An 18,524-nucleotide genomic window follows, 5' to 3' on the forward strand; every position below is an offset into this window, starting at 1 on the left:
CAACTAGGGTGGGGGAGGGAGGGAGAAATGCAGGAGTCACTTGAAACTCGATAAATCAAAGTTCAAACTGCTGGGTTGGTAGCCGCACAAGCAAATAGGAGGTGCTGTTCCTCCAATTTGCATGTGGCCTCACTCGGACAGAAATTACGTTTCATTGTTCAAAGGTTATTTGACAGATTTCGTAGAGATTTGCCCTATCTTTTCATAACGTCACATTCCAAAGCTGCCGAATAAGTTCAACTGCAGTTTAATGTAGAATCCAAGGCCTCCACCTGATTCAAATACTTTCTGCAGACAAATCATGGCCAGTCAATTGCAAAGACCTCCTGGGGGACTTGCTTTTAAAGTTAAAGGATGTGTACGTTAAATGACCTTTCAAACGCAATTGAAACTCATTATAGGGAAGCTACATGGTAAAATTAACCACACTAATGGGGCAATTTCCAGTTTTATTATGTGTTACTGGCTGACTAGCTGTAATAATTATTAAGGATTAGAACTGACATTAAATATTACTTACCAAGGCACTGTGGAGGTTTTGACCATTTCCCACCAGAACAGGTAACTTTTTTATTTCCTTTCAAGACGTAGTAATCCTGACACTGATACGTTACAACTTGACCAGGAAGAATTGGCGGCACAAGAAAGTCCAATATGTCTCCATCCTTTAATGGAGGTGGCATTTCATCACACCCTAGTTCTGGATCTATTGAATGGGTTACAAAAATAACTTTATTCTATAATCTACACTACCACTAAATAAAGTAGTAAAACGTTATCAAATTCAAAAATCAGTTCTCATCTTATGAGCTTGGCAGTAACTTCTCAAGTAATCAGCAGGTGACAAGTTACAAGGCTTCTTACATGTACGTGCTAAATAGTAGATATATCATGGACATAAGACCGTGGCTGTTATCAATTAATCAGGTTTATTCTTATCCATTGCAAAGTCCCCAAAATTAACAATGGCAAAAAAGTGTCGACCCTGAGGACAAGTCAAATGAGCGGTCAGAGAGAAACAGTTGACCTGCTTTATGGTCAGATATCAATAATCAGCATCTCGGCAGATACTTTAAACAATATTGGAGTGGTCTGCTTTATTTCTGCACCAGTGCAGGGAGCTCTGGTAGACTCTACACTGCCCCTCTGCTCTCGTGTTTTAACCTCACACAATGTCTCCACAGTGTCACCATCACATCATTCATCTCACCTGGAGGAAAACTGCAAGTTGGTGGTTGTGACCACTTCCCACCATCACATATTACCACTTCTGATCCGTCGATAATATATCCATGACGACATTTGTAGCTTACTTTGTAGCTGGCCTTATTGGTGGTAATTCCATGTTCCACCGTTGGATGTGGATCACTGCATCTACTTTGCATATCTGGAAAAAGGAAAACTGTTTGAAGTTCTTCTCCATGATAATATATTAACCTACATTTGGATTTTTAGAGTTTTCTTGAAGTAAATAATCATGTTAGGTTTCACTTGACATGGTACTGGAAACATTATGACTTAAAGTAATGTTATCCACCAACTTTGTTGAAGTCTGAAGAAGGGTCCCGACCCGAAACAAAACCTATCCTTTTTCTCCAGGGATGCTGCCTGACCTGCTGAGTTCCTCCAGCATTTCGTGTCTACCTTCGGTATAAACCAGCATGTGCTGTTCTTTGTTTCTAAGCTTTGTTTATTTGCTTTGCACATTGTGTGCTTCTGCAGCCAGAACAGATCATCATTCGTGGCCAATTCCCAGTTGCCTTTAAGTTGCTGTGAGTCGAGCTCCTGAAATACTTTCCTTCCACAGGACTGCGTGTGTGGGGTAGGAGTGGAGGAAGAGTAAGCTCCTGGCTCCTCATAGATTATGATCACGGCTGATCGGGCCAGCCTTCAGTCTCGCTTCTGTGTCAGTTTCCTGCATTTCCCAATCTTTCAACAATCTATCCACCTCCTCTTTAAATCCCTTCCATGATGAAGCCTCCACAGCGGTCCAGGGCAGAATGTTCCAAGGTTCACCATTCTCTGCAAGAAGTATGGCCATGTACACAGAGGGTGGTGGGGGCCTGGAACGTGCTGCCAGGGGTGGTGGTGGAGGCAGATACAATAGTGGCATTTCAAACACTTTTGGATGGGCACATGGATATGCAGGGAATGGAGGGATATGGGTTATGTGCAGGGAGATGAGTGATGGTCCTGGAATCATGTTTGGCATAGACATTGTGGGAAGAAGGGCCTGTTTTTGTGCTGTACTGTTCAATGCTTGCTATCAATATCATGATCCTCATGAAAGATTACTTTACCTTTGAACATTGAGGGGTGCTGTGCAAATATGCTAATGAAAAATTAATTGTGAAATGCACATGCGATTGTTTTTCAGTTGTAATTTGGCCAAGGATACTGGATTGTATCTGGAGAATAAAACATTGCTTACTGATGCACTTTGGTGTGTCCGGCCATCCATTGGAATCACATCGCAAGGAACTTTCTCCGGAAAGATAATACCCTTCAAGGCAAGCGTAACTCACAACTTCATTCTGATCATATCTTGTTTTTTTAGGATTAAAATCCCCATTATCTATTGTTGGTGGTTCAACACATCCGAGTTCTGTAAAGTAATTGTTCAGAGCCTGGAGATCATTAAAGTATTTATACGCAGAAAACCGCTACAACATAAGGACTCAGCAAATGACAATGCTTTCCTCTTTGCACCCCTGTTCACATAGAGTAATAGGGAGAGACATACAGCATGAAAACAGGCCCTTTGGCCCATCTTGCCCACGGCAGCCAACATGCCCCATCTACACTCATGCCACTCACCTGCATTTGGCCCATAACCCGCTAAAATGTCCTATCCATGTACTTTTTCAAATGTCTCTTAAACGTTATGATAGTACCTGCCTCAACTACCCTCTCCGGAGGTTCGTTCCATATACCCACCAATCTTTGTGTGAAAACGTTACCCATCAGCTTCCTATTAAATCTTTCTGTCCTCACCTTAAACCTATGTCCTCTTGTTCTCAATTCTCCTATGCTGGGCAAGAGACTCTGTGCATTCATCCTATCTATACCCCTCGTGATATTGTGCATCTCTAAAAGATCACCCGTTATCCTCCTGCGCTCCAAGGAATAAAGTCCTAGTAAGGTTAGCCTCAGGCCATCGAGTCCTGGCAACATCCTCGTAAATCTTCTCTGCACTCTTTCCAGCTTGACAACATGTTCCTTTTACATGGTGACCAAAACTGAACACAGTACATTAAATGTGGCCTCACATAACGTGGACTTACATAACTATGACATGACCTCCCAACTTCTAAACTTAATAGATAGACACAAAATACTGGAGTAACTCAACACGACAGGCAGTATCTCTGGAGGGAAGGAATGGGTAATGTTTCACGTCGAGACCCTTCTTCAGACTGAGAGTCAGGGGAGAGGGAAACTCGAGATACGGAAGAGTTTCAAAGAGAATGCAAGGTGTGAAAATGACAGATCAAAGCAGATTATGCTCAAGGAAATGTAGAATGTTTCATTGTCGGCTGAGGGGGAGATGACCCTTGCTCTCCCTCTCTCAGTCCCTCCCCCAGCCTATTTCTCCAACTAGTTTCACTGTCCTGATTAATTTTACTGTTTGTATGCCACATTGTGACCTTCCCCATGGAGATGCTGCCTGTCCCGCTGAGTTACTCCAGCACTTTGTGTCTATCTTCGGTGTAAACTAGCATCTGCTGTTTCTTCCTACAAAACTTTCTATACTCAATATTCTGACTGATGAAGCCAATGGGCCGAAAGCCTTCTTGCCCACCCCAACATATTTGTTATTCCACTTTTTATTCTGATCATGAGCAACCTCCAAATGTGTGTTCTCAGTAAATATATCTGTAGCAGCCGACTGATGTTCAACAAACTGAAATGAAAGCCGAAAGATTGGAAAATATTCACAGTAGTGCAGCAGATAACTCAGCAGGTTCGGCAGCATCTCATAGACATTAGTAGGTGATGTTTCGGGGAAGAACCATTCTTCAGACAGATTGTTGGGGCGGGGGGGGGGGGTGGTGGAGAAAGCTGGTAAAAAGAGGTGGTGGCTGGGACAAAGCCAGGCAAGTGGTTAAAAAAGAGACAAATTGCTGGAGTAAGTCAGTGGGGTAGGCACCATGTGTGGAGAACATGGACAGGTGATGTTTTAGATGTTTCCTCAGACTGATGGTGGAGGAGGGGGGGGAGAGAAAGACACACCCTCTGTCTTTTCATCTTTAATTTAGTTTCGAGAAGGGGAGGAAACAGGTCCTTCAGCCGACTGAGTCTGCGATGACCAGCGATCACCCCACACACTAGCACGATCCTACGCGCGAGGGAAAATTTACAATATTTACCAAAGCCAAATATCCCACAAACTTGCACGTCTCTGGAGTGTGGGAGGAAACAGGAGGACCTGGGGAAAACCCACGCAGTCACAGGGAGAACGTACAAACTCCATACAGACAGGATTGAACCCGGGTCTCTAGCGCTGAGAGACAGCAACTCTACCACTGTGCTGCCATGCCACTCATCTCTAGCCTTTGGCCAGCCATCTTCCTATCAAGATTGGGCAGGCTAGGACTTTATTCCTTGGAGCACAGGAGGCTGACAAGTGATCTTATAGAGGTGTATAAAATCATGAAGGGGATAGACAGGGTAGATGCACAGAGTCTTTTACTCAGAGTAGGGGAATCAACAACCAGAGGACGTAGGTCGAAGGTGAGGAGGGAAAAATGTATTAGGAACCTGAGGGGCAACTTTTCATTCAGAAGATGGTGCGTACATGGAACTAGCTGCCACAGGAGGTAGTTGAGGCAGGTACAATAACAACATTTAAGAAACATTTGGATAGATACATGGATAGGAAAGGTTTCGAGCTATAGTGGTCAAACAGTCTGAAGAAGGGTCTCGACCCGAAACGTCACCCATTCCTTCTCTCCAGAGATGCTGTCTGACCCGCTGAGTTACTCCAGCATTTTGTGTCTATCTTCAAACAAAGGCAAACTGGGTTAGCATAGACAGGGCGTCTTGGTCAGCATGGACTAATTGGCCCAAAGGGCCTGTTTCCATTCTGTATGACCCCATGACTTTATAACAGTTACGACAATTAAATGTTGGTAATTGTGATAATTGCCGCATTTCTTTTATTTTCCTTTGATTCAAGTAATATTGCAAAGAAGTTACCATTACAGGCTGGGAAAGATCGGTCAAAAGTCCATTCCGCATCTCTGCACTGAATTGTTGCATCTCCTTGCAATTTAAACCCATGAGCACAGTTAACCTGCAATGATTCCCCGTGGCGGTATTGTCTTCTATAGAAGGATACAGCATTGTTGATTTCTGGACGTTGACATGGATCATCTGAAAAAGTGATTGTTTCAACAATCAGTAGGCAGGTTTACAAACATTAAAAAAGACGCAAAGTGTTGGAGTAACTCAGGGGGTCAGGCAGCACCTCTGGGAAACATGGATGGGTGACGTTTCGGCTCGGGACCCTTCCTCAGACTGATTGTGGTTGGTGGGGGGGGGGGGGGGGGGGGGAGGGAAGTGAAAACTGGAGGAAAGGAGGGGGCACGACAAATTCTAGGGAGTGATTGGTGGATACAGGTGAGAGGGATTTTTGATAAACAGATGGTTGAACAATGGCGAAAGATGAAAAGATAAAAGGTAATGGTAGGAAGAGACGAGGATAGAAAGAGGTATGAATTGTGAAGCCAGAGGAAGGAATATGTGTGGAAGGGGAGGGAAGCAGGTGATGCAGCATCTCTGGAGAACATGGGGAGGTAACATTTCAGGTTCAGACCCTTCTTCAGACTGATTGAAGGTGGGAAGAAAGCCAGAAAATGGGAAGAGGTAGAATAAAGCATGATAGGGAATAGGTCAACATAGGTGAGTTTTTTTTTTGATAACCAGATGGTTGGATCAAATCTTAGCGATAAGAACAGAAAGCGTAAGTTAGGTATGAAGAGTTATTAATTGTGAAGCCAGGTGGGGGGGAGAAATAGGTACGGTACAGGGGAGGGAAGGGTGGGGATGTAGAGGGGGGGGGAGGGTGTTAGTTAGAGGGCACCTAAAATTGGAGAATTCAATGTTCATACCGTTGGGTTATAAGCCTGTGGCCTACTCTGGCAATGGAGGCCCAGGACTGAAAGGTCCAAATAGGACCAGGAAGGGGAATTAAAATGGTTTTGAAACCGGAAGATCCAATCGACCTTGGTGGACTGAGTGCAAGTGTTTGGTCATATACACATCATATACAAACTTATACCTGGGTTAGCTAATGTCAATGTCCTGAGTAAAAATTATTCAAACCCCACTGAGCATTTGCTGGAAAATGCAAGGTGCAGCACACCGACAAGGCTTTGCACTGTGATAGGACTGTAAATGAGCCCCGCCCAGGAAAAATACTGAGGCAACTTTGACAGCTGGCCCAGCGGCATCTCTTGCCAAATGGGCTTGCATCCAGTCCAAGTGTTGTCACTGTTTCTAACACACTGAGAACCTTTTCCAAATTACCAGAACATCATCATTTTATAAAAAGAGAGCGACCACAAACAGTTTTAGGTCCACCCTACTCATCATTCCCCCGCGGTCTCAACAAATCAACTTTTGTTACTTTTTAAAACCAATTTACTTAATAAACTTTAATAAATGTGCTCCCCCGCCTCACACCGCCTGGAGGACCGGTGCCCGTCCCGGCGTACCCCGCGCCTGACCTTCCTCCCATGGTGCAGCGCGGCGGCAGAGGGTCAAACAAGATGGCCGACGCCGCTATTCGCTACCCTTCATCGCCGTTCCCCGACGCTCGCCGCCGTTCGTAGCCGAACTGCAGGAGAGGCTTCGGGTCCACGGCTCGCTCTGGCTGCAGCGCTGGACGCACGGGGCCAAGGCCAGTGGCTTTTCGCTGTCCCCCCTCGCTTGCCCACGGCCCCGGGGGACACTCCCTGTCTGGCACCGGGACCATGGGTTGCCGGGCCCGCAAGATCGTCAGTTGTGGGCGGGTTGCCCGACCCACAGGAGAGATCTGGACCCAACGAGTCCACGTCAGTCTAGTATAATTTAAAATCAACTCTGCTGCCTTTTTTAATTTCCCGCACAAGTACTACAAAGAGCTTTTCTATCATTTATGTCACTGATTATTACTCCTATACTTGTAAGAAGATCAACAGTAAGTGGCCCGACTAAGATTCTAGTTGGGAAATATCGGTCAAAGTTTGTTTGTACGATATAAAAGATAAATTGTCAGTTTTAATTGCTGGTCTCCCTGAGACTAATAAAAATAGAAGACACTTACCAGGGCATACTATGGCAGGGTGCCAACCATTTACTGTACATCTTGACCTATGACGCGATCCACGACGTGCGCATCTGTATTGAACATCCTGTTGAAGCCGGTACCTCCATTGATATGGTGTAAGTTGTATTCTCCCTCCCGGTCGGGTACAAGTGATTTCTACGAGCAGTAAAATGATGTTTTCAAACGTTATTGTTGGCATTGAACAAGTCTCAGAACAAATCTCTGAATAATCACAACCCTGATCCTACCCTGACAATGGGACACTAGTGTCCATCTCTCGCAGTCTCATGGGCTTCATTTATTTTCTAATGATGTTTTTGCACCGTTGTCGTGTTTTTATGCAGTCTCCTTTCATTTCGGACAGTGTGATTTATGTATTATTAATGTATCATTTGTTTATGTGTGTTTGACTGAGTATGTGCGCTTGAGATACCGCTGCAAGCGAGGTTTTCATTACACCTGCACCCCACCTGCTTGTGCACCTGACCATAAACTTGACGTGACCATTGAATGATGCTCTCACTATTGTAAACAGTACTTCCATTCTCTTTATGAAATGTGAAGGATTAACAAAAGGTGGCATAGCTGGTAGAGCCACTGCCTCACAGCGCTGGAGACCGGGGTACGATCCTGGCCTCGGGTGCTGTCTGAATGGAGTTTGCATGTTCTGCCTGTGCTCCGGTTTCCTCCCACATCCCAAAGACGTGTGGGTTTGTAGTTTAATGGGCCAAGGAAGAAATGGAGGGCTTTGTGACCTCCCAGGTGGTGGATGGAGTTGTAGAGTGACTGAACATCCATAGTAAAGATGGGGGAGTGGGAGCCTGGAAAACGGAAGTAATTGAAGAGACGGAAGGGCGTGTAAGGTGTCTTGGACGTAGGTAGGGAGGTTTTGAACCAGGGGGGGATAGGATGGAGTCGAGGTATGTGGAAATTAATTCAGTGGGACAGGAACAAGCAGAAATACTGGGTCTGCCAGGGCAGTTCTGTTTGTGGATATTGAGGAGAAGATAAAACAAGGCCGTGCAGGGCTGGGGAACCATAAGGTTGAAGGCTTTGGAGGACAGACAGCCAGAAGTGATGAAATCTGAAATGGTCTCCCCCTTCCCAGTTCTCCGATCAGTCACTGTCTCTGACTACATTTTACCTCTGTTTGCTTTGTTGTTACCTTCTCCCAGCTAAACAATGATCTATACATTTTCTTTGATCTCCATTCCCCTTGTCATGTTTTCACACCTTCACACTTCCTTATCCATGCATCTCCCTCCTCCCTAACATCAAGCTGAAGAAGGGTCTTGACCCGAAACGTCGCCAATTCCTTCTCCAGAGATGCTAGCTGTCCCGCTGAGTTACTCCAGCATTTTAAGTTGACCTTTCGTTTAAACCAGCATCTGCAGTTCCTTCATACAGATTACAACATCCTGACAGATCAGTTTTCTAGCCAATTGGAAAATCCAAAATAAATTAAAGTATATTGACTGCTGGAAACAGGAATTGCTGTGCAATGGAACAGTGTGGATAATGGTAACAACTCAGCGGGACAGGCAGCATCTCTGGAGAGAAGGAATGGCTTAGGTTTCAGGTCAAGACCCTTCTTCAGACAGCATTTTGTGACTACCTTCGATTTAAACCAGCATCTGCAGTTCTTTCCTACATATGGTAACAACTATTCTGATGTTACCATCCTACATTGAACAAACCTCCATCATATTGGAAACAATATTTCATTGTTAATAGTGGACAGTATTTCTCTTTTAATTAATTGAATGTAATATTGATTTGATAACACAATGAATTTCATGGAATGGGGATAAGCCAAGTTACCTATGTTAGTATCCCACTCATTTCCAATACATTAATAAAGACAAACCATTTACCTGGACAGGCTGGAATTGGGTGCCAGCCTTGAGCTGTACAGCGAATTCTACCACCTCCCGTGCGTTCGTAATTATCACAAGTGTATTCCACTGACTCCTGATGAGAATACATCCGGTTCTCGCCTTTAAATTCACCATGTTCTATCGTTGCTTTCCTGCAGATTATTGCTGAAAAGGAAGAGTGTTCGGTTTTGAACTGGTGACTGAAAGTTGGTAACCGAACATTTGCTTTTGTTATCATCACCTTGTTGAATGAAGATTACAATTGCTCAGGTCAATGAGAACAACATCTAAAATAATTTGGTGTGGCACAGTGGTGCAGCTGTTAGAACCATTGTCTCACAGCACCAGAGACCTGGGTTTGATCCTGACCTCTGGCGTTGTCAGTGTTGAGTTTGCACATTTCCTCCAGGCACTCCAGGTTTCCTCCCACATCCCAAAGACATGCGTGTTTGTAGGTTAATTATCCTCTGTAATTTGTCCTTAGTGTACGGGGAGTGGATGAGAAACTGGGATAACATCCCAAGAGGGTGGCACGGTGGCGCAGCAGTAGAGTTGCTGCCTTACAGCGAATGCAGCGCTGGAGATCAGGGTTCAATCCCGACCATGGGTGCTGTCTGTACGGAGTTTGTACGTTCTCCCCATGACCTGTGTGGGTTTTCTCCGAGACCTTTGGTTTACTCCCACACTCCAGGATTGTAGGTTAATTGGCTTGGTAAATGTAAAAAAAACAATTGTCCCTAGTGTGTGTGTAGGATCGTGTTAATATGCAGGGATGGCTGGTCGGTGCGAACTCGATAGGCCGAAGGGCCTGTTTCCTCGCTGTGTCTCTAAAACTAAACATGGAACTAGTGTGTAAGGATGATCGATGGTTAGCGTGACCTTGGTGGGCCGAAGGGCCTGTTTCCGTCTTTCAATTAATCAAACGCATATAACTAATACTGTAAGCAAGCATTACTGTCACATAAACTAATCTGCTTACGTGTACATGATGGTACTGGACTCCATCCGAATCGGTCACATGTCGTGACTAGGTCACCTCCAGGTTTAAAACCATCATTGCACCTGTAGTTCAATTGGTCAAAAGCCTTGAAAATCTCCTTGTGGGTTTGCACTTTCCCATTTTCTAAATTCGGTTTGTTACATTGCAATTCTATAAAAAATAAAATATAAATTAATGAAACTACTTTGTTCTGACTTTCATTGAAAATTCTTTAAAACATTATAATCAAAATAGTTACTGTAGAAAAACAGGGCAGTGTCTATTGGTGCTGAATGTATTAATCTTACCCATATTGTATTACTCACCGTCAAAAATATGATGGATTTTAGATAAACTTAACAGTATGAGTTGTATAAAGCCGAATAAAATGTTTAAAATATAAAAATCTGCGATAGGCCTATCCATAGAGAAAGACAAAGGACGAACATTTGATCTTGTCCATTCAATATCAAGCAGACACACAGAGCACCAACCATGAGGTTCAAGTCTCATCTGAAACTGGGCCTTTGGCGTTTGGATGGGAAGCTTTCCTTGTGATCCCACTGCTCACTCCCCCATAATCAGGTTGCTATCTCCACGCGGGATGCTAAAGGATGTGCACGGGACACTTGGGAAACGAGGGTCCCAACATCAGGATGATAACATGAAGAAGGTTGTCGAATCAAGGAGCTACAGATGCTGGAGATCAACACAAAGTGCTGGAGTAACACAGCGGGTCAAGGAACATCCCTGGAGAACATGGATGGGTGATGTTTGCGGTCGGGACCCTTCTACAGACTCATGCCAGAGCAGGGAGTTGCGGCAGGTACTATAACAATATTTAAAAGATATTTGGACAGGTACACGGATAGGAAAGGTTTAGAGGGATATGGGCCAAATATGGGCAGGTGGGATGACTTTATGCCCTTTTGTGTATTAACCAGCATCTGCAATTGCTTGTTTCTATGATATAGACAGGAACTCCAGGTTCCTCACATTTCCCAAAGACGTGTGGGTTTGGAGGTTCATTGGAAGCGTGGTCTCGGTGGGCTGAAGAGCCTATTTCCCAGCTGCATCTCTAAACCAAAGTAAAATGAAGGAAGGTGGACATGAAAGACAAACAACAGTGATCGCATGCAATGATAGACAGGGCTTGAGGAACCTTATGAACTTATCCTTCCTACCTTTTAGAGGTTCTTCAGCTTTTCTGTGAATTCCAGATAAGAGGTTTTTGTGAAATTTTGTGTAGATATAGACGCATAATCTTACCTTTGCATTTTGGCACTGCATGACTCCAGCTTTTGTTTTTCATGCAATAAATTTCTCTGGCACCATCAATTATCAGTTCAGGATTGTTGCACTCAAAATTTAACATGGAGCCAAAAGGGAAATCCTGGTTCAATTCAAACACATTGAACCCTACAATCTTTCCATTTTCAGGTTTTCGCACAGAGGGGCATTTATTCACTGTAAAACATGTAATATTGCAATTATTCCAGCGTTGAATAATACAAATGGGTGGCACGGTGACGCAACGGTAGAGTTGCTGCTTTACAGCGAATGCAGCGCCGGAGACTCAGGTTTGATCCTGGCTACGGGTGCCGTCTGTACGGAGTTTGTACGTTCTCCCCGTGACCTGCGTGGGTTTTCTCCGAGATCTTCGGTTTCCTCCTACACTCCAAAGACGTGCAGGTTTGTAGGTTAATTGACTGGGTAAATGTAAAAATTGTCCCTAGTGTGTGTAGGATGGTGTTAATGTGCGGGGATCGCTGGGCAGCGCGGACTTGGTCGGCCGGAGGGCCTGTTTCCGCGCTGTATCTGAAATATGAAAAAATAATATGAAAAATCATTGCAAACCAGTGTCTCTGTAGATTGCCTTTTTCATTTGCAGTGTTGAACTGCCAGCTAATTTCTGGTCATAGAGTCATAGATTGAAACAGCACAGAAACAGGCCCTTCGGCCCAACTTGCTCATGACGACCAAAATACCCCATCTCCACTAATCCCTCCCACCCAAGTTTGGCCCATATCCCTCTCCCTCCAAACCTTTCCCATCCATGTAGCTGCCCAAATATCTTTTAGATGTTGTTATAGTACCTGCCTCAACTACCTCCTCTGCCAGCTCGTTCCATATACCCTTCACCCTCTGTGTGAAAAAGTTGCCCCTCAGGTTTCTATTGTTCATTCATTATTATCAATTATTTATGCATATAATTACTAATCAATTAATCAATCGCATAATTAATTAGTTAATTGAGTGATTACGAATTTATGATTATAAATCAATTCATATACTAACAAATTAATGAATAATTCAACCAATGAACCAAAAATCATAATTAAGTAACAATTAATACATAATTAATAATCATTATCATTAATTATTATTATTAATCATTCCCCTCACACCTTAAACCTAGAAACAAGGAACTGCAGATGCTGGTTTACCAATACAAGGTGTAAAATGCTGGAGTAAGTCACTTGGTCAGGCAGCATCACTGGAGATCGTGGAGAAGTGACATTTTGAGTCACCTATCGATGATCTACAGGGATGCTGCCTGACCCGTTGAGTTACTCCAGCATTTTGTGTCTCGCATTAAACCTATGTCCTCTGGTTCTTCATTCCCCTACTCTGGGTAAAAGAGTATACTCTGCATTCTGTTTTATTTTAGCTTAGTTTAGAGATACAGCGCAGAAACAGGCCCTTCGGCCCATCGAGTCCACACTGACCTTGCATGCTCATTAACACAACCCTACACAGACTAGGGACAATTGTTTTTACATTTACACCAAGCCAATTAACCTACAAACCTGTTACATCTTTGGAGTGTGGGAGGAAACCGTAGATCACGGATAAAACCCACGCAGGTCACGGGGAGAAGGTACAAACTCTGTACAGACAGCACCTGTAGTCAGGATCAAACCTTGCTCTAGCGCTGTAAGGCAGCAACTCTACCGCTGCGCCACCGTGCTGTCCCTTAATCTATTTTATCTATTCCCCTCATGACCTGTCGTTTAGTTTAGTGAGAGGGTGTGGATACTTGGGCCCACTCAGTCCACACCGTCCAATGACCACCCATTCACTACACATGAAGGGCGATTTTAGAGGTCAATTAACCTGGAATCCTGCACGTTTTTGGAATGTGGAATGAAACCGGATCACCCGGAGTAAACAATGGATACAGTGTGTGGTGTGGTAGCAGGATTCGCAGATACTTGTAGAATCTGATAGAGACCGTGACGAGAACGTTCCTGCTCTGGCCCATATATCCCTGTATATCCCAGGGAGGCCCCTCAGACAACGCCTCAGACAATCAGGGGATGAAAGACACCCCCTACATGACCACCCTTTGCTACCTCAGTGTTTGAAATCAGGCAGGTTTCCTCTCTTCTGTCCATCCCCTGGACTGCAGTGCATCGTCCAGAAGGCTCAAACTCTGGGAAGAGAGACTAGAGAAATCTCCGGAAGACATTGGCATGGCAATCGATCCCTCTGAGAAACTACCACCAGGTCCCGACCAACCGTGGAGAACCTGGCGCACAGTCTCAACAGACTGCAGACAGGCGTGGGGAGGAGCAAATGGAACATGCTGAAGTGGGGATACACTGAAGATGCGGCAGACTGCGAGTGAGGACGGGGCCTCCAGACTACGGAACATCTTCTGAGCTGTGACATGCTGCACGACACATGCACTGTAAAGGATCTTGCAGAGGCCAACGGCGTGGCACTCAAATTTGCTCACTATTGGCAAACAGTTGTTACGATGACACGAATAAATAAATAAACCCAGAGAAAACCACAGCAAAGGCAGTGAGGGTAAGAGGCACAACAAATTTAAGGTAAAGGCAATTTAAAGGTAACAATTGGACTAGTTACAACTTAAAACTGGTAAATTGAATAGCAATTAAGGATAAGGCAGAGTCTGCAGAATGGCCGTGTTGAGGAGAAGTGCTGTGGAGAGGTAAAGTGTGAATATTTGGCTCAAGAGCCATAAACGATGAGGCCATTTGCAGCAGATATTAGGGAGTAAGTTTCAATCAGCTCTGTGAGAGTGTCTCGTTATTTAATTAGTGATTTGGCCACAGTAGTAATGGCAGGCAAGTTTTTGGAGTGTGTTTCTTGCAGGATGTGGGATGTCACGGACTCTGCCGCTCGTTATGCCTCTCGCAGTGTAATCAGTGTTTTGGGGGAACAGTATGTGTGATTATACCATTAAAATGCAGAATATATCTCATCTAGCAATTCACAAACTTTTGTCAGTTTTTTTTAAAAATGTTTCTGCAAGTTTCTGCCTACTAACATGGTGTCTTGTCATACTACGGTTTTTAGGGTGGAGTGGTCTATCTTGTTCCTTTAGTATTTTTGCTGCTGGTGCCTCTGACCACTGCACCTGTGGCAATTGTGTCCAGGTGCAGGTCGTGAAGGACAACGTTGGGGAACTGGAACAGCAGCTGGATGACCTCGGGAACATCTGGGAAAACACGAGCTTCCTGGACAGGACCTACAGTGAGGTCATCACACCGAGGATACAGGGAGAGAGAAGGTGGGTGACGACGAGAGAGGGAATTAAACAAGGAGTGCAGGAAACCCCAGTGGCCGTACCTCTTCAAAACGGGTACACCCTCTCGGGAGCTGTCGGGGCGGACAAGAACAAAACCTCGTTTGAGTAGCAGCAAGGGCTGTGATTCCAACCCTGGCGCTGAGGCTCAACAGGGAAGGGCGACGTCAGGCAGATCCGCAGTGGCGGGTGACCCGATAGGGGTGCAGACAGGAGATTCTGTGGCAGCAGGAGAGACTCCGGGATGGTGTGTTGCCTCTCCTGGTGCCAGGATCCAGGACGTCTCGGAGTGGCTGCACGACATCCTAAGGCAGGAGGGGGAGTAGTTGGAAGTTGTTGTGCATGTTGGCACAAACGATATAGGTAGGAACAGGAAGGAGGTTGTGCAACACGAGTATAGGGAATTGGGTAAAAGGCTGGAAAGCAGGACCTCCATGACCAGTGATCTCTAGTTTGCTTCCAGTACCTCGTGCCAGTGAGGGTAAGAACAGGAAGATAGGGGAGATGAATGTGTGGCTGAGGAGTTGGTGCAGGGGTGCAGGGTTTTACATTTCTGGATCATTGGGATCTCTTCTGGGGCAGGGGTGACCTGTACAAAAGGGACGGGTTGCACCTTAACTGGAGGGGGACCAACATCCTAGCGGTCAGGTTTGCTAATGCTACACGGGAGGATTTAAATTAGATTGGCAGAGGGGTGGGATCTCATACAGGACAGAGGCATGTAAGAGGCTTGAAGTTGGTATGGAGGGCGGTGAGCAAAAGTTTAGAGGACAGACTAGGCAGGAGAAAGGTGGAGAGTGGAGAAGGAGGTTTGATTTAAACTGCATGTATTTTAATGCAAGGGGCCTGACGGGTAAGGCAGATGAGCTTAGGACACGGATAGGTACTTGCGACTGGGACGTTGTAGCCATGACTGAAACCTGGTTAAGAGAGGGGCAGGACTGGCAGCTCAATGTTGAACACAATACTCTAAATGTGGCCTCACTAATGTCTTATTGCAACATGGCAAGATTAGCAAGATTAATACAAAAGTGGGTGGTTTTGCAGATTATGAAGAAGTTTGTGAAAAATTGTGGCAGGATCTTGATCAATTGGCCAGGTGGGCTAAGGAATGGTTGATGGAATTTAATGCAGAGAAATGTGAGGTGTTGGATTTTGGGAAGTCTAACATGGGCAGGGCCTACACAGTGAATAGTAGGGCTCTGGGGAGTGCTGTAGAGCAGAGAGATCCAGGAGTGCAGCTGCATGGTTCTTTGAAGGTGGTGTCGCAGGTAGATAGGATGGTCAAAAAGGCTTTTGGCACATTGGCCTTCATCAGTCAGAGTATTGAGTATAGACGCTGGGATGTCATGTTGCAATAAGACATTAGTGAGGCCACATTTAGAGTATTGTGTTCAGTTCTGGGAACCTTGTTATAGGAAAGATGTTGTCAACATGTTATCTTTCTGATAACATGTTAAAATCCCAAAAGTTAAAATCCCCTACTACAGAATGGGCACAAAAAGCTGGAGTAACTTAACGGGTCAGGCAGCATCTCTGGACAGAAGGAATGGGTGTCCAGAGATGCTCTCTGAACCGCTGAGTTACTCCGGCTTTTTGTGTCTATCTTCAGTTTAAACCAGCATCTGCAGTTCCTTCCTACATGGGGGGTATAGAGAAGATTTACGAGGATGTTGCCAGGACTAGAGGGAGTGAGCTATAGGGAGAGGTTGAGAGGGCTGGGTCTCTATTCCTTGGAGTGCAGGAGGATGAGGGGTGATCTTATAGAGGTGTATAAAATCATGAGCGGAATAGATCGGGTAGATGCACAGAGTCTCTTGTCCAGAGTTTGTGAATCTAGGACCAGAAGACATAGGTTTAAGGTGAAGGGGAAAAGATTTAATAGGAATCTGAGGGGTAACTTTTTCACAAAAAGGGTGGTGGGTGTATGGAACAAGCTGCCAGAGGAGGTAGTTGAGGCTGGGACTATCCCAACGTTTGAGAAACAGTTAGACAAGTACATGGATAGAGCAGGTTTAGAGGGATATGGGCCAAACGCGGGCAGGTGGGACTAGTGTAGCTGGGACATGTTGGCCGATGTGGGCAGGATGTGCTGAAGGGCCTGTTTCCAGGCTGTATCACTCTATGACTGTCTCAAACCGGGTCTCAGGTGCTGTAAGTCAACAACTCTGCTGGTGTGCCACTGTGCCTTCCTCAATATACAAGAGATACAATAGACAATAGGTGCAGGAGGAGGCCATTCGGCCCTTCGAGCCAGCACCGCCATTCAATGTGATCATGGCTGATCATTCTCAATCAGTACCTCGTTCCCGCCTTCTCCCCATACCCCCTGACTTCGCTATCCTTAAGAGCTCTATCTAGCTCTCTCTTGAATGCATTCAGAGAATTGGCCTCCACTGCCTTCTGAGGCAGAGAATTCCACAGATTCACAACTCTCTGACTGAAAAAGCTTTTCCTCATCTCAGTTCTAAATGGTCTACCCCTTATTCTTAAACTGTGGCCCCTTGTTCTGGACTCCCCCAACATTGGGAACATGTTTCCTGCCTCTAACGTGTCCAACCCCTTAATAATCTTATACGTTTCGATAAGATCTCCTCTCACGCGTCTAAATTCCAGTGTATACAAGCCTAGTCGTTCCAGTCTTTCAACATATGACAGTCCCGCCATTCCGGGAATCAATGTACAACATCTTTTGTACCTGAACAACCTGAGAAATAACTAATAAAATGATAAACTAACAAACAGACTAGAACAATTAATGCCCAACCCGAGCTTGCCGACCATGCCGAGGACCGGCTTCGATGGTATCTCAGTTAGCATGGACAAGTTGGGTTGCAGGATCTGTTTCCCTGCTCTGTGTCACTGCGGTCCTGAGCATCATACCAAATGCACCTTCAGCACTTTGAGTGATAATGGTACAGTGGATCGTCCAGCATAGCTGGCCGAGAAGAATTAGAATCTCACTGCCGGGGCATTGGCCTGAGAGAGAACACTGATGCGGTCGATTTATCCTCACAGATCACCAAAGGGTATTGAGGAGACAATATTGAGGTTCTCTCCAGAGTCTCTGGGCACAGAGCACGAGCTGAGCCAAGGTGTCTGGGTTTAGTTTAGTTTAGATGGTTCGTTGAAGGTGGTGTCGCAGGTAGATAGGATGGTCAAAAAGGCTTTTGGCACAGTCAAAAGGTACCGTCAAATGCTTTTTTATTGTGCGCTCAGCAGTCAGCACAAAGACTACTGTACACATGATTACGAAGACTGTTCATTTACGCGATCTATTCCTCTCATGATCTGCTCCACTACTATCTACCTGTGACACCACCTTCAAGGGACTATGCACCTGCACCCCTTGATCCCTCTGCCCCGCAACCCCCCGAGCCCTGCCATTCACTGTGTTGGTCCTGCCCTTTTTAGACTTCCGCAATGTATTGAGAGCCTCGCATTTCTCTGTATTAAATTCCATAATCCATTCCTCAGGCCATCTGCCCAACCGACCGAGGGAAAACTGCAATTTTTGTCAAGCACTCTGCGCATTTACCCGATCTATTCCCCCTTTGCGTGATTTATCACTGAACACACCCAGTCCAACGTCAACAGTGGGATTATTTGACAACGGAATGCTCATACTCCACTCCGCAATGATTCGATGCGTGCTCTGAGAAAGAGCCTCTGGGTTCCTACTTCCTTTCAGTTGTATGATCTCACGTAACTAAGGAGTGGGCTGCTGGAGTCCCTGCAGCAGCTGGGTGAGTCGCATGGACTGGGCACCACTTGGATTCCGGCCCCACAGAGGACGGG

At 45.3% G+C, this 18,524-nt stretch overlaps 1 protein-coding gene across 2 annotated transcripts in view; it reads right to left on the bottom strand.

The window, feature by feature from the left end:
• The window catches only part of LOC144597929 (complement factor H-like), a 53,282-nt gene that overhangs the window by 18,958 nt on the left and 15,800 nt on the right, over window positions 1-18,524 (bottom strand). For both annotated transcript variants that reach the window (XM_078407743.1, XM_078407744.1), the window contains exons 5-12: window positions 11,438-11,635; window positions 10,169-10,339; window positions 9,187-9,354; window positions 7,310-7,468; window positions 5,200-5,376; window positions 2,432-2,605; window positions 1,211-1,387; window positions 521-706 (exon numbers count right to left, since the gene is read on the bottom strand). In XM_078407743.1, the coding sequence (XP_078263869.1) occupies window positions 521-706; window positions 1,211-1,387; window positions 2,432-2,605; window positions 5,200-5,376; window positions 7,310-7,468; window positions 9,187-9,354; window positions 10,169-10,339; window positions 11,438-11,635 (1,410 nt within the window). The remainder of the gene's footprint in view (window positions 1-520; window positions 707-1,210; window positions 1,388-2,431; window positions 2,606-5,199; window positions 5,377-7,309; window positions 7,469-9,186; window positions 9,355-10,168; window positions 10,340-11,437; window positions 11,636-18,524) is intronic.

Source organism: Rhinoraja longicauda, chromosome 11, assembly GCF_053455715.1.
Source record: "Rhinoraja longicauda isolate Sanriku21f chromosome 11, sRhiLon1.1, whole genome shotgun sequence".
NCBI classification, from domain to species: domain Eukaryota; kingdom Metazoa; phylum Chordata; class Chondrichthyes; order Rajiformes; family Arhynchobatidae; genus Rhinoraja; species Rhinoraja longicauda.